Raw genomic sequence first — 12,766 nt, 5'->3', positions numbered from 1 at the left:
TCTGGAGGGAACCTAGGCCCCGGCCACTCATTCCAGGTTCTGGCCCAGGGACCCTGTGTGGCTGCTACTGGTGGGGAAGGGCTCCCCTTGCCCTGGACACCGCAGCTCTTCTTCCTGGGCCACTTCCCCAGGTGATTCCCCTGTATACCACCTCCTCCTCCAGTTAGTGGTGGCAGCAGCAATAGTATGTTCTCCCTCCTGGATCAGCTCTCCCTGTGTGATCAGTCTGTTCCAGCCTCATGCCAAATGTCAGGGCCACCTGGACAGGTGCCTTAATCCCTCACTGCTAAGTACTCCTCCCCTCCTCAAGTGCTGCTGGGGTGGGCCGGGTGAGGGAGGGGGGACCCTTGCTTCTCTCCTCTTGCTTTCTACATTCTCCTCTACTACCCTACTCTCTCACTGGGCAAAGGGGTTTTTAAAGGCAGCCTTAAGTGGGACCAGCTGGCCCAGGGCTGCTTCCACCCCAGCTGTTCCCACTCTGCTTCTTTGCCAGCCCTGCTTTTCCTTCTTGTACTCACCACCCCCACCCCACCGCCTTACCCTGTCACAGTGTCTAAAACGGCTAGTTCAGTCAAGTAGTTTGCAGCAAAACCATGACACGAAGCTCAGGAATTTCTCAGAGGAATGTCCTCTTCGCTTGCCTTCACAAGTGAGCTGTAGCCAGAGAAAAACTGGGCGCAAACCAATCCTCCACTAGATAGCCCTACAATGAAAACTGTCAATTTTCCTTCTCAACAGCCTCCCTGACAGCTGGGCCGCAGAGTGGGCCATACAAAGCACTGAACCATTCCTAGGGAAGCCAGTTGATTCTGTTTACCCACATAGGATTGAAAAGAAGCTTGCAGGTTACTGGATCACCCCGATTGCATAACACTCTTCTATCAAACACGACATGTGAACAACTCTCGGTGGTTAAGGGGGTGCAGTGCGATGTAAAGGAAGATAAGGGGAGCCCAGCTTCAGCTACCAAGTGTCGCTTTCTTATATAGTAGTAACTCTTAGTTTTCCAATCAGACTTTGATGCAAATAGTCCAACAACAGTCTTCCACCCTGCCTGTGATGCAACACACACAAGAAACAGACAAACAGGCCACATCCCCTTGTTTCTGTGCCAAGTTTTATTCCACGTCTCCTCCTTGGACCTCATTTCTTAACTTCACCCCCACAAGTCACACAGGAGTTCAGCTATATTCCCCCTTCATGGGGTCTGGTATCTGTACTGATTACCAACATCTCTGGACTCAGCACTAGATGCTGTAAATATTACAAAAGCGTTGCTTGGTGAATTCAAGTGATAGATCTGAACAAATATCTTTATATACTGAATTGCTGTTTAGAAGCAAAGCAAGAATCATACAGAGTGAAAGTACCTAGCCCAGCAGCTGAGTGAGGTTTTATTGTAGGAGAGGTGCGCTAATGTTTGGGAAATAATCTTCTTCCCTCTCCCACCTGAAATAAAGATGGTTTTGGGTGATAACTTAATTACTGGAGTTCTGAGCATGCTGTAAATGGCCCCACCATCATTTGCTCAAAGCCATATATCTGAAGGCTTTTAACTATAGCTCCTAGCCCTATGTAACGTAAGGAGTCCACCCAGACAAGGGTAGATATGCATCTTTTCCATCTGAAAGGAAGGTTGAAGTAGTATCAGATTATATATCCATTTAGAAAATGAGTCCAAAAGGGGTGTATTCTGTATTGAAATTCTTATTGTGCTGGTAGAAGCTAAAGTATCTCTCTGGGTGCATATCCTCCATATATCTCCAGGAGGTACATTTCCATATTCTGGAGCTTAGGAGTAATAATGCTGTAAGAATGGATGTCAGTATTTCAGAATCTTATTCCTTTTCCAAAAAAAAGTCTCCCCAAGAAACCCATCTCGAGCATTCTAATATGTAAGTCCATTTGCAGGGGGACTTTTGCACCCTTCATCTGTCAGTTTCTAGTGTTGATTTATGTTAATTCACTTTGGGGAAAGAAATAAGCATGATCCTGAGACAATGAATGAGTTCTATTTTACAGCCTTCCCGGATTATCTCACCCATACCTTGTCTTAAGTGGGTCACTCATAGATAAGAGCCCTTGGTTAGAGTCATAGAAGGAGCATTTGCCTAAACTCAGAAATCCAAAAATCAAAAGCAGTTTATGGTGCTGTATTTTTTTCCATATTAAAAAAATTAGCCATCTTCCACTTCTCAGGAGAGTCAGTAATCATAGAACACTAGGACTGGAAGGGGACCTCAAGAGGCCAGAGTCCAGCCCCCTGCCCCAGTGGCAGGACCAAGTACTGTTGAAAGAAGCTTTCGTGGACAAAGACTATGTCAGACGCATGACTAACAGGACTGCGTCCAGATACTTTCACTGACAATGCGACTGAAATTCAACCAGCTCCCAACCAAATAAAGGACATCACTGCATTGGCTGGGAATTGAACGCAGGTCAACTGCTAGGAAGGCAGCTCTGCTCACCACTATACCACCAATGCTTCTAATGGCTTCATCTTCATGTGAAATCTAAGCTGGAGCCTACAGGAGCAGAGGGGTTTCAAAGGGAACTCTTGCTGAGACAAAGCAGTTTGAAGATCTTCTCATGGCTCACCACAAAGCCTCAATGCTCCATTTAGCTGAGCGGACAGTTTGCCCTCAGCCACCATATCCTGGAGGCCACTCAGATATACTGAGGCACAGATGCCACAAACTAATACATAGCACTGGCACAGAAGAGTTCCCATTTACGAGATACATTGCAGTGACTGCATGCCTCTTGAGAGGTCAAAGGCCCCTCCAGTCTGTTAAAGGGGCCTAGGCTCCTCAATGTGTACAACAGGGGCCAGCATGTTACTGAAGATACAGGCTTCCTACAGTCCAGGCCAATGAGAGCCCAATTCCTTAGGGAACAAGTGAGTGCTATTCCCCTGCACACTAACAGGTGCACCTCCTTCCCAGAAGGGCCACAACAACCCAGAAAGAGAGGAAGGACTTGGAGGTTTGGATGTACAGTTTAAAAATGGGGAACTTTAAAAAAAAAAAAAGGCCTTGCCAGGTTTCCCAAGGCAGTCAATTGGTAAATCTTTTTGTTCCACTAACATTGCCTCATCTCACCTAAGCAAGTAAAGGGAGCCCAAGCACTGCTCCTCTTATGGAAGAACAGATGCGAAAGGAATAGTATAGCTTTTCAGCAAGACCCTATGTGCTTCAGGCAACTACACGGATCCAGTGAAGAGAGATACCGCAGGCCTAGTGAATAGCATGGCTGGGAAGGGCGAAAAGGATAGTCCTTGGGGCGTTTGAGGAGGATACAACACAAGCACACTCTTCAGGGAGATCTTCATTTGGAGGTTTTAGTATTTATTTGGGACAGGCCCAGAGAAGAGGAACAAAACAGTGGGAGGCTGGATTCTTCCTCAGGCTCAGAAGCCACATTTTGTACACCCAGGCAATACTAATATTGTCTGTGCACCTATTTGAAGTAATTTTTTTTGTCCTCCCCTTTGGCTTAGAGCCCAGCCTTGTCTTTTACTGGTCCATCAAAAATCTCGTGACTTGTCTTAAGTAGTCTGGTTTCAAGTAATCCCCCAGCTCTGCTTTACTGACCCACACATAGTCTCCTCTCCTCTCTGTCCGGAGCAGGTCCCCGTTCTGGAGAAGGGCTTTGAAGAAGAAGATTTTGGCTCCCACACTGCCCTCTGTCCTGAAGGCTTTGGGGAACTTGTACTTATAAAATCCGCATGGTGCATTCCCTAGGAATTTGGCCTGGATGTTTCCTGTGAGATCCCAGGGATCCAGAAGAGAAAAGAAAATAAAGCACAAGATCAGCTCACATGATGACAGCAGCTGTTACATCCAAGGGGTAACAAAGGGACAGCAAAGGCAACCTCAGGTTTTCTTCTTCTAGTAACAACATCCCCTCCCACAGGTCTACGCTGTGCCAGAACTCCCTCTGAGGGAGTCCAACAACCCTCCCTCCTTTGGGGTCCAACAACCCCTCCCAAGGACTGGCTACAGGTAGTGTGGTTCTAGGGATCATACAGTGGCCACTTGCAATCTCAGGCTAACTACACTGCTTCCACAGTGCTCACCTGCTGGGAAGCAAGAAGTGACCTTACTGAAGACAGGCTTTATGTTACCTAGGTTTGGGTTACCTGTGGAGGTGGTAGAATCTCCAGCCCTCAAGTTTTTAATTCCTGGCTTGACAAAGACTTGGCTGAGATGATTTAGTTGGGATTGGTCCCACTTTCAACAGAGATTCTATACTTGGCTGCTAATGGGCTGTGTGTATGGTACAGCTAAAAGCCCTTGATCTCCCAATAATGAGTACCCTTCCATAGCGATCCCCTGGGGCTGAAACACTGCAAATCTGCATAGCCGCACTGAACAACTCAAGGGGCCAAGTTCAACTCAGCTGCCAAGAGCAAAGTTTGATTCTTAGAATACATCTACATTTATGGTGGCATGGTGAGTACAGAGACTGCACACGCTCCCTTGCAAGGGAATACATAGGGTACATGGTGAGGCACGGCTTTGCTGCGTAAGGTGTCCTACACATGCCTGAACGTCCCAGGTATACACCCTACACTTGCTCGTCACATGGCAAGCAGCAGTTCTTCTGCCCACGCTACTACCTATAGTTGTGCAGAATCCTTCTGCTCCCCCACCACTGAAGTCTCTCTGCAGCACCTCGGTACTTAGTGCAGTGGTAAGCATGGAAACGGCTTGTCTTACACTGCAACATGCAGCTACAGGTGTAGTGCCTGGACACACAGACTTAGGCATTCAGGACCCCCTATACAGTCATGTACACAAGCAGGTGAGCTAGAATGCAAGACTCCTCTCCATGCAATGGATAATACCCATAGGCTTCCCAGCAACTTTACCCAGACACGACCCTAATCAGAGATTTCAATGGGTTCAAGCCACCCCACTGGCAGCTGCATGTCCTTTATTTAACGGAGCAACCCTAATGGTGTCTAATGAGGCTCTGTTACTATGAGCTGACAATATCCCCAAAGTGGCACAAGAGAAAGAAATTGGAACAAGAAGTGGTGGCAGCAGCAGCTACCCAGCAGATGACTCACCTGAGAGAGCAGCCAAGGCTCGCTCTGCAGTGCTTCTCAATGTCTCCCCAGCCTGCCAATCTGCTTGAGGTAGAAGCCACAGCTCTTGGCTGCCAACCTTCTCTTTGACCAGGAGCATCAGGTTCCTGTCCAGCTTCCTGTTCAAAGATGTCCGGTCATTGCTCTTATCAGCATCTGCCAAGAGAGAGTTGATTCCAGAGACAGATGAGTCATCCAGTAGAGCCCAAGCCTTCCTCTTTTTCGGTCCCCAGACAACAAGAACATATGGAACAATTCTAAGCTGTGCTTAGACACAAATGCTCTCATCAACTCTAGGAACCTTCTCCAAGACTGTGGAATAAACTCCAAGAAATATAGCTCCTTTCCACTCCAAATACAAAGCACGTTTCTTTGATCCTGCCTTCTGTAGCACAGATGTATAATGGGCATATTAATAATAATAAAAAAACTCCCAAAATAAGATACCTGCTCAATGTGCAGTGGCAGTCAAAGAAGTTAACAGAGTTTTAGGAACCATTAGGAAAGAGATAGATAATACAACAGAAAATACCATAACGCCACTAAAAACCCATGGTACATTCAGACTGACTCTATACAGTTCTGGTCACACCACCTCAAAAAAGATACAGTAGAACTGGAAAAAGGTGCAGAGAAGGACAATGAAAGTGATTAGGGGTATGGTAGCTTCCATACAAGCAGATATGAAAAAGATTTGGACTGTTGCTCTTAGAAAAGGAGACACTAAAGGGGGATACACTAGAGGTCTATAGACTCATGAATGGTGTAGATAAAGTGAATAGGGAAATGTTATTCACCTCTTCTCATAACACAAGAGTTAGGGTTCACCTGATGACATTAACATACAGTACTTCACACAATAAACAAGTCAACCTTCAGAACTCATTGCCATGAGATGTCATGAAGGCCAAAAGTATAATGGGGTTAAAAAATTGGGAAAGTTCATGAATATGGATCCAGGGATGCAATCCCATGTTCCAGGTGTCCCTAAACCTCAAGCTGCAGAGGCTGTGAACATCGAGCAGGGGAGAAGTCACTCAAAATTGATTTGTTCTTGCTGTCCATTCCATCCAGGACACCTGCAGTTGCCCGTATCAGAATACAGGATACTGAGCTAGAACAACCACTGTTCTGACTCCCTATGGCTATTCTTATGTTCTCAAGACATTCACTTATACACGCTTCTCCCTCTGAGAGATGATGGGAGAGCAAATGCCATATGACAGTCATCCTGCTTAATGCACTACTGGAAGGTGCTCAGATCGTATGGTGATAAGCAAGATAAGAATCTAGATACAAGAAAATACGTGTCACCTGGGATCCTGACAAAACGCATTGATTTTCAGTCATGCCTCAAAGGTGAAAGAGGGATTGCTCTTTAGATGCTTTTTTTTTTTAAAAAGATCATTTAAAACATGTTGCTTAAGTCTCTATTTCATCTCACTGCCTAATGACTCAATCAACATTTATGTAGTGTTGTGAGTTTTTGTGAAGGGATTTAAGCTAATCTTAGTTTTTCTTATAAAGATAGAATACTCAGCCTTCCTACTCTATACTCACTCAAAGGTTCTGGGAGAAAAGGAATAGAGCACAGCTCCCTTCACGGACCAGCTAACCTCTCCTATAAATAACTGAAAGGGGCCATGGGGGTCAAGATGTTCACTCCATTTGAGGGCTCTGCACCCTGCCTCCCCTCCAATCTATTGTACCAAAGTCAACCATGTTCAGAAAGAGCAGAGAGGCCTTATTCTCTCTTCTGAGCTGAGAGAACTTGGATCAGAACCTGTTAGTCGTGGGCCAGGTTTGAACTGTTGTAATTTCTGTTCCCAGATATCCTCTAGGTCTTGGGTCAGCATAATAGTTTGCTCAAATTCTGTTTCGTCATCATGAATGTTGTCTTTCATCTTCTGTAGCTGCTCCTCTTCTGCCAAGTGCTGGATCTCATGATCTGAAAAGTGGCTATGCTCCACTTCTATCTGGAACAGTCATAATAGAGAATTGTCATGTATAGCTTTTGGCTCATCAAGAGCTTCACTACAGGTCACAGTTACCACCACTGTTACCCTTGGGTCCCATGCAGAGAATAAAGCATTTCTGATTGCCACAAGCAGGTTGTGTGTTAATTTCTTTATGCTGGCGAATAATTTCTCTCCCATGAGAGAACCGGGAGTCAGAAAGCAAAATACACTCATCCCTCGCTATGCAAGCACAATTGGTTCCCAAATTTCTCTCGTAGGCGAAAACTCATAAGAGCAACACTAAATTCCCATTAAAATACATGCAAAAGTCTCCAATTCATTCCAAGTGCTTGTAACATGACATAAAACAGCTGAGTTTAGGTACTTTTCTGATGTATTTAAATAGTTTTGCACCAGAAATAGGATGCAGAGTGTGTATGTAGTGCAGAGATTCCCAATCTATGGGCCAGGACTCAAACATGAGTTCCATTAGATTTGCTAAAGGTCACCCGCTGGGCAGTTCCCAGCTGCATGGGGCTGTTAAAGAAGCCATTTGCAGTTTCGTAACTCTACTGCCTCAGGCAGATATCTATCAATAGAGAGAGCCGCTGGAGATGGCAGCAATTACCTTATGCCTAGGTCCTAAAACCTTGACATTTGAGTTAATTGCTGGCAGCCAGAGGGCTGGGGGAGCCACCCAGCCTAGCAGTCCCAGTGAAGAGGCTGCAGGAGGAAGAGTGTCTAAGGCTGGGGCTGTTGAGGGATGCAGGGGGAGGAGGTCGAAGACTGGGGGAAGTTTGGGGCTGTAAGGTTGGGGGCAGGTTGGGGCTGCTGGGGGATGTAAATCTAGGGACGGTTTGGGGCTGCTGGAGGGGTGTAAAGCTGGGGGCAGTTTGGGGCTGCTGGAGGGGGGGTTAAACCTGGCCAAGGGGGAGGACTGCAGGGCGGGAAGGGGGCAGCAGGGGTGTCTAATACAGTCAACCCTCAAGTTACCCAGGGGTTGTTCCTACAACCCCTGCCTAATTTGAATTTTCCTGCAAGGAAAGGGGACCCAGGAACCACCAAGGCTGGTCAGTTTCCTGGCTCCCAGAGTGGCAGGAGCTGGGAAACAGGGGCAGGCTGGTTCCAGTCTCCCCACTGCTTGCTTGCAGGCTGGGAAACTCATGGCTGGTCAGTTTCACCTTCCTGCCATTTCAGGGGAGGGAACCAGGCTAAGAGCCTTCTCCCTCTCTTCCTCCAGCCACAGGGCTGTCAGACAGCTGCATGCCTGAGGGAAGGGAAGGAGAAGGCTCAAGCTGCAGGTCTCCGCGCTCCCCAGCCAGGGACCTTGCTCATATAAGCAGGGGGAAGTTCACTCATATAGTGAATAAAGGTAGGTATATACGTTCCTCGTTTTAGCGAGTACTCGTTAGTAAAGTACTTGTTAAAACCAGGGATGGGTGTAATTCAAGAACTGCAATGCATGTTAATATGAGATGGTCCTTAAATAACATCAAATCTCACTTTATGTAACTCCTATTTTAAAAACAACACACACACACACACACACACACAATTATTTGTAATATGATACGTTTACTCCTGGATATTCACAACTTTTTACATATTCTGTTTCCTCGCACTTTACATGCACATGTTTGTACTGGCTTTCACTCTCAAACACTTTAATTATGCTAATTTTACTTCAGACTTAATTTCACTTTTTTTTTTATTAAAATGTGTGTTGCCCTTCTCAGCAGGAATGCCACAAGCTTCCTTTTCCTTTTCAAAATTAAGACTTTAGCAGCAACACCACCAAAACACAGACACAGTGTTATATCCCATAATCTACTGCACACATTAAAGGGGGAGTTATCCAATGTTTTGAGATCACATAGTTTGTTATTTAGATATGAGTTATCCATTGTTAGGCTTTTAGATGTTCACCATGTATCGAAAATAATCAGGAGGTTTTTTTGAACACCACTTTACAATTATTGTGTTGGGAGCCACAATGAAGGACTGAAATGTTTGTGTATGGCTCCACAGCCACAGGTTGCAAACCCCTGGTTTAAATGCTATCCCACAAAACTAAGCTTTCACTGTGCACAGAGATCATACTAATACTGAAGATTAAGTAGAGGGTAGGTGTGGCAGAAAGGCCCAGGCCATGTAGCAGAGGGGGAAAATGAGCTCTTGCCTCACTAGGGACTTTAACTCTGGGCCCTCAGATGAAAACTCAGATGCTTTACCAACTGTAGAGCATCAGACTTTTCATCTGAGGATCCAGGGTTCAAGTCGTTGCAGACATAAGGATACTAGACCACTGTAAGTATAGTTGTATGTTCGCTATACAAACGCATTTGCACACTTTTGAAGTCTGAAAATAAAATGCATATAAAAATTGAAAGCTTTGTGAACAACAAGAAGCCTGGTGGCACCTTACAGACTAACAGATATTTTGGAGCATGAACTTTCATGGGCAAAGACCCGCTTCACCAGATGCATGAATGGGGGGGGGCGGGGTTTCAGAGGGGTATTTAAAGAATGGGGTCCCAGCAGCTGTCACCTTGTAGAACTATAGCCCAGCATCTCACTCAGTACTGTGTCACAGGGGAGAGGGTTCTGTTACCATCAAGTCACCATAGAATCTCAGTGCCCATTAACATTTTGCAGAAGCGTGGAATTCAGTGATTACTCAAAGGACACCCCTAGCATGCTACCTACTCTGCTATCCCTGACAGGAAACTTCTCAGGGCCGCACCATTATAGCACACAAAGCAAGAAAGGGCCATGCTAATCATCTAAGGTGCACATTAAAACCCACTGGACCCTCACCCCACAATTTGTGCACCAAGGGTACCAGCTACTGCGGGGTGGGGGGGTGATGCCTGCATCTTGCCCAGATACAGAGAGAGCCTTTTAGCTTGGGTTTCAGCTTTGTGCTCTGAACGCTATTTGCACTGTAGGCGGAGGAGTCTTTCAGGTGGGTCCCAGTCCATAGGCACTTCAAGCTGCCAGCCCGGGCTCGTCCTGAGCTGCACAAGGGGGCAGCCGACAGTCTCCTCGGGGGCAACGCAGCACAGGGCCAGCGTCAGCGCTGGGGCTTCCCGGCGAGGCGAGCGACAGGATGCAGCACCGCCCCAGCCGGCCCTCTGCCCCCCCGGTTCTGTGGGGTGCCCGCGCCCCACCCCGCGCCGCGCCAGGCGCTCCCCCGCCCCGACTACCTGGTGCATCAGCCGCGCCATCTCCTCCTGCGCCGGGCTCAGGGCCTGCGTGATGCGAGGCGGCCTCTGCAGGCACAAGGCCCCCAGCAGCCGCCACCGGGGCACGACCGAGGCGGACAGGCAGCGAGAGCCAAGCGCCCACCTCCATCGCCCCCCGCCACCGTACAGGGCGCGCTGTATGGGGGCCGCCATCTTTTCCTCCGCCAGACCACAATGCACCGCGGCTCCCACCCAACCGTCCAGCCGCCGCCGCCATCTTTCCTCCCGTAGGCCACAATGCACAGCGCTGACCTTTCTGCCCGTCCCTCGGGCTGGGCGGGCCGGACGGTCGCTGAGAAGGGCCATGTCCCGGGTGCTGGTGGTTACCTGGCAGCGGTTCCTAGGAGCCGGATTCGGGTACCTGGGGGAGAAGGGGGTCGGCGCGGGACGCCGAAGGGGTTGTTCTCCGGGGCACGTTAGAAGTTGTGTGCGGGACGGCCGGGCGCTGGGTGCGGGGGAGGTGTATGGTGGGGGAGGTGCACGGGATGGCCGGGGCGATGGGAGGTGCAGGGGGGGTGGGAAGTGCATGGAATGGTCGGGGTGATGGGAGTTGCATATGGGGGGGGGGAGGTGCACGGAATGGCCAGGCCGATGGGAGGTGCATGGCGGGGGAGGTGCACGGAATGGCCAGGCCGATGGGAGGTGCATGGCGGGGGAGGTGCACGGAATGGCCGGGGCGATGGGAGGTGCATGTTGGGGGGCGGGAGTTGCACGGAATGGCCGGGGCGATGGGAGGTGCATGTTGGGGGGGGGGGAGTTGCACGGAATGGCCGGGGCGATGGGAGGTGCATGGAATGGTCGGGGTGATGGGAGTTGCATATGGGGGGGGGAGGTGCACGGAATGGCCAGGCCGATGGGAGGTGCATGGCGGGGGAGGTGCACGGGATGGCTGGGGCGATGGGCGGTGCATGTGACGGGGGGCGTTGCACGGAATGGGTGGTGTATGGGAGGGGGAGTTGCACAGTGCACTGGAGTCCCAGCTCTAGGCTGACCACAACTCCCTAGGGATGGCTTTTCCTGCTGGGTTTGGAATGGCTGAACTCCAAGCAGTGCCTGCACTAAACTGGCACTGTGGGTCTTCTCTGCTGCTCTCATCTTTCTTGATTCTGGAGCCAGCTTGCTGAGAGAGCAAATAAAACATTTGTTCTGACCTTCATGCCTGTGGATTCAGGCTAGGCTCCCTCTGATTACATATGGTCATTTGTAATAGAGTAAGAGTATGTGACCCTGCTCTTATGTGGCTGACCCATTTTTCATACTGTATTCAGTAAATCCTCAAGATACGCCAAGGTGCAGCAGGAAGGAGATCCCCTTGTCAAAGGGGAACAGAGCTGGCAGCAGCCAACTCTTCCCGAGTGCCACCACGTGGCCTGGCTTCAGCCACCACTGTGCACCCAGGCCCCAACCTCTGCAGACCCGGGTCAGCGACACCCCCTCTTCCCCTCTGGCAGCACTAACCGATCCCAGGCTTAACACCCACCGCCACACCCCACCCACCACCCAAGTTCCCAAGTTACACAAATTTTGGGGTACACAAGGGTTGCATAGAATGCAACCCTTGCGTATCTTGGGGGATTACTGTATTCTGTTCCCAGTGCAACCACACTATCTTCATGTGCTGCTCCTATATACAGCCTTGAGGCCCTACCACTGCAGCTTACTTCACCCTGGTATAAACAATGCCTGAGGTACAACAGAAATCTAGTTGTTCTCCTACTAATGGAACCTTTTTAGCTACACAAGTTCAGCATCTCTGATACGCATGGGGAAGGGCTTTGCAATAAGCAGTTGTTTAGGGTAGAATTAAGTAAATTATTGAAGCTGCATGTGCTTAATAAGTGCTTCCTCCTTCTCAACTCTACTTGTAACAATGCCATACTGTGTCATGTAGCTGCTGTTTCCATGTCAGTGGAAGCCTGGTGCAGAATCCAGGCCAATAGAGAAATCCAGGGGGTGAGGTGGAGACTCCTAGGGCATAGCATAGGCTTGGCAGGACATGATTGGGCAAGGATATTGTTTTACTGATGCAGAGTCTTATTTTCAAACTTCTTCTCTCAGTTGAGTGTCTCTTCAGAATGAATGTTGTCAAGATAGTAGTTAAATTAGAGAAACATGTAAAATCCATTTCTATATACTACTAAAAAGATTTTTACAGAGTACCTCAGTGCTCATTTCAGTGTGTGTTTGCCTTTGCTCCTCCCTAGATCCTGGCCAGTGAACCTAGCTCAGTCCCTTTCCATTTCTGTTTCTTGTGCACTCTCAAGATGCTGGTTAAGTTTGTTTTTATTGTGAAAACAGTCCTTAGTTACCCACTGGTTTATTTTTATAATGCTCCTAAGGTGGTTATTATTTTGTTCCTCACGGCAACTGAAGAACCCTGGTGGTGATTGTTTCAGATAGCCCTGCAGTCAGCAAATAGCTTTGGTTGTTTCCTGTGTGACAAATATTCTGTTGGAGGTCTAATGTGAGGA

At 48.4% G+C, this 12,766-nt stretch overlaps 1 protein-coding gene across 1 annotated transcript; it reads right to left on the bottom strand.

Annotated features, from left to right (window-relative positions):
* Nucleotides 1-1,107: 1,107 nt before the first annotated feature.
* MRPL46 (mitochondrial ribosomal protein L46) lies at nucleotides 1,108-10,616 on the bottom strand. The gene is made up of 4 exons (XM_075006978.1): nucleotides 10,257-10,616; nucleotides 6,876-7,068; nucleotides 5,075-5,248; nucleotides 1,108-3,763 (listed from the first exon to the last, which is right to left on the bottom strand). The coding sequence occupies exons 1-4, from the start codon at nucleotides 10,599-10,601 to the stop codon at nucleotides 3,516-3,518; spliced, it is 960 nt and encodes a 319-aa protein (XP_074863079.1). The 5' UTR covers nucleotides 10,602-10,616; the 3' UTR covers nucleotides 1,108-3,515.
* Between the last annotated feature and the right edge of the window lie 2,150 nt (nucleotides 10,617-12,766).

The sequence above is a fragment of the Carettochelys insculpta genome, chromosome 12 (assembly GCF_033958435.1).
Source record: "Carettochelys insculpta isolate YL-2023 chromosome 12, ASM3395843v1, whole genome shotgun sequence".
In the NCBI taxonomy this organism is placed as follows: Eukaryota; Metazoa; Chordata; order Testudines; family Carettochelyidae; genus Carettochelys; species Carettochelys insculpta.
The sequence above is the reverse complement of the archived record's forward strand: the minus strand, read 5'-3'. Positions and strand labels throughout refer to the sequence as shown.

What these genes read in the sequence shown, in the direction of transcription:
- MRPL46 (XM_075006978.1), bottom strand. Translation starts at nt 10,601, where the DNA reads ATGGCCCTTCTCAGCGACCGTCCGGCCCGCCCAGCCCGAGGGACGGGC. An exon ending in ACCTGGCCCACGACTAACAG is followed by an intron (nt 5,249 to 6,875) that starts GTTCTGATCCAA and finishes CTCTCTTGGCAG; the next exon opens with ATGCTGATAAGAGCAATGAC. An exon ending in AGCCTTGGCTGCTCTCTCAG is followed by an intron (nt 3,764 to 5,074) that starts GTGAGTCATCTG and finishes GGGATCTCACAG; the next exon opens with GAAACATCCAGGCCAAATTC.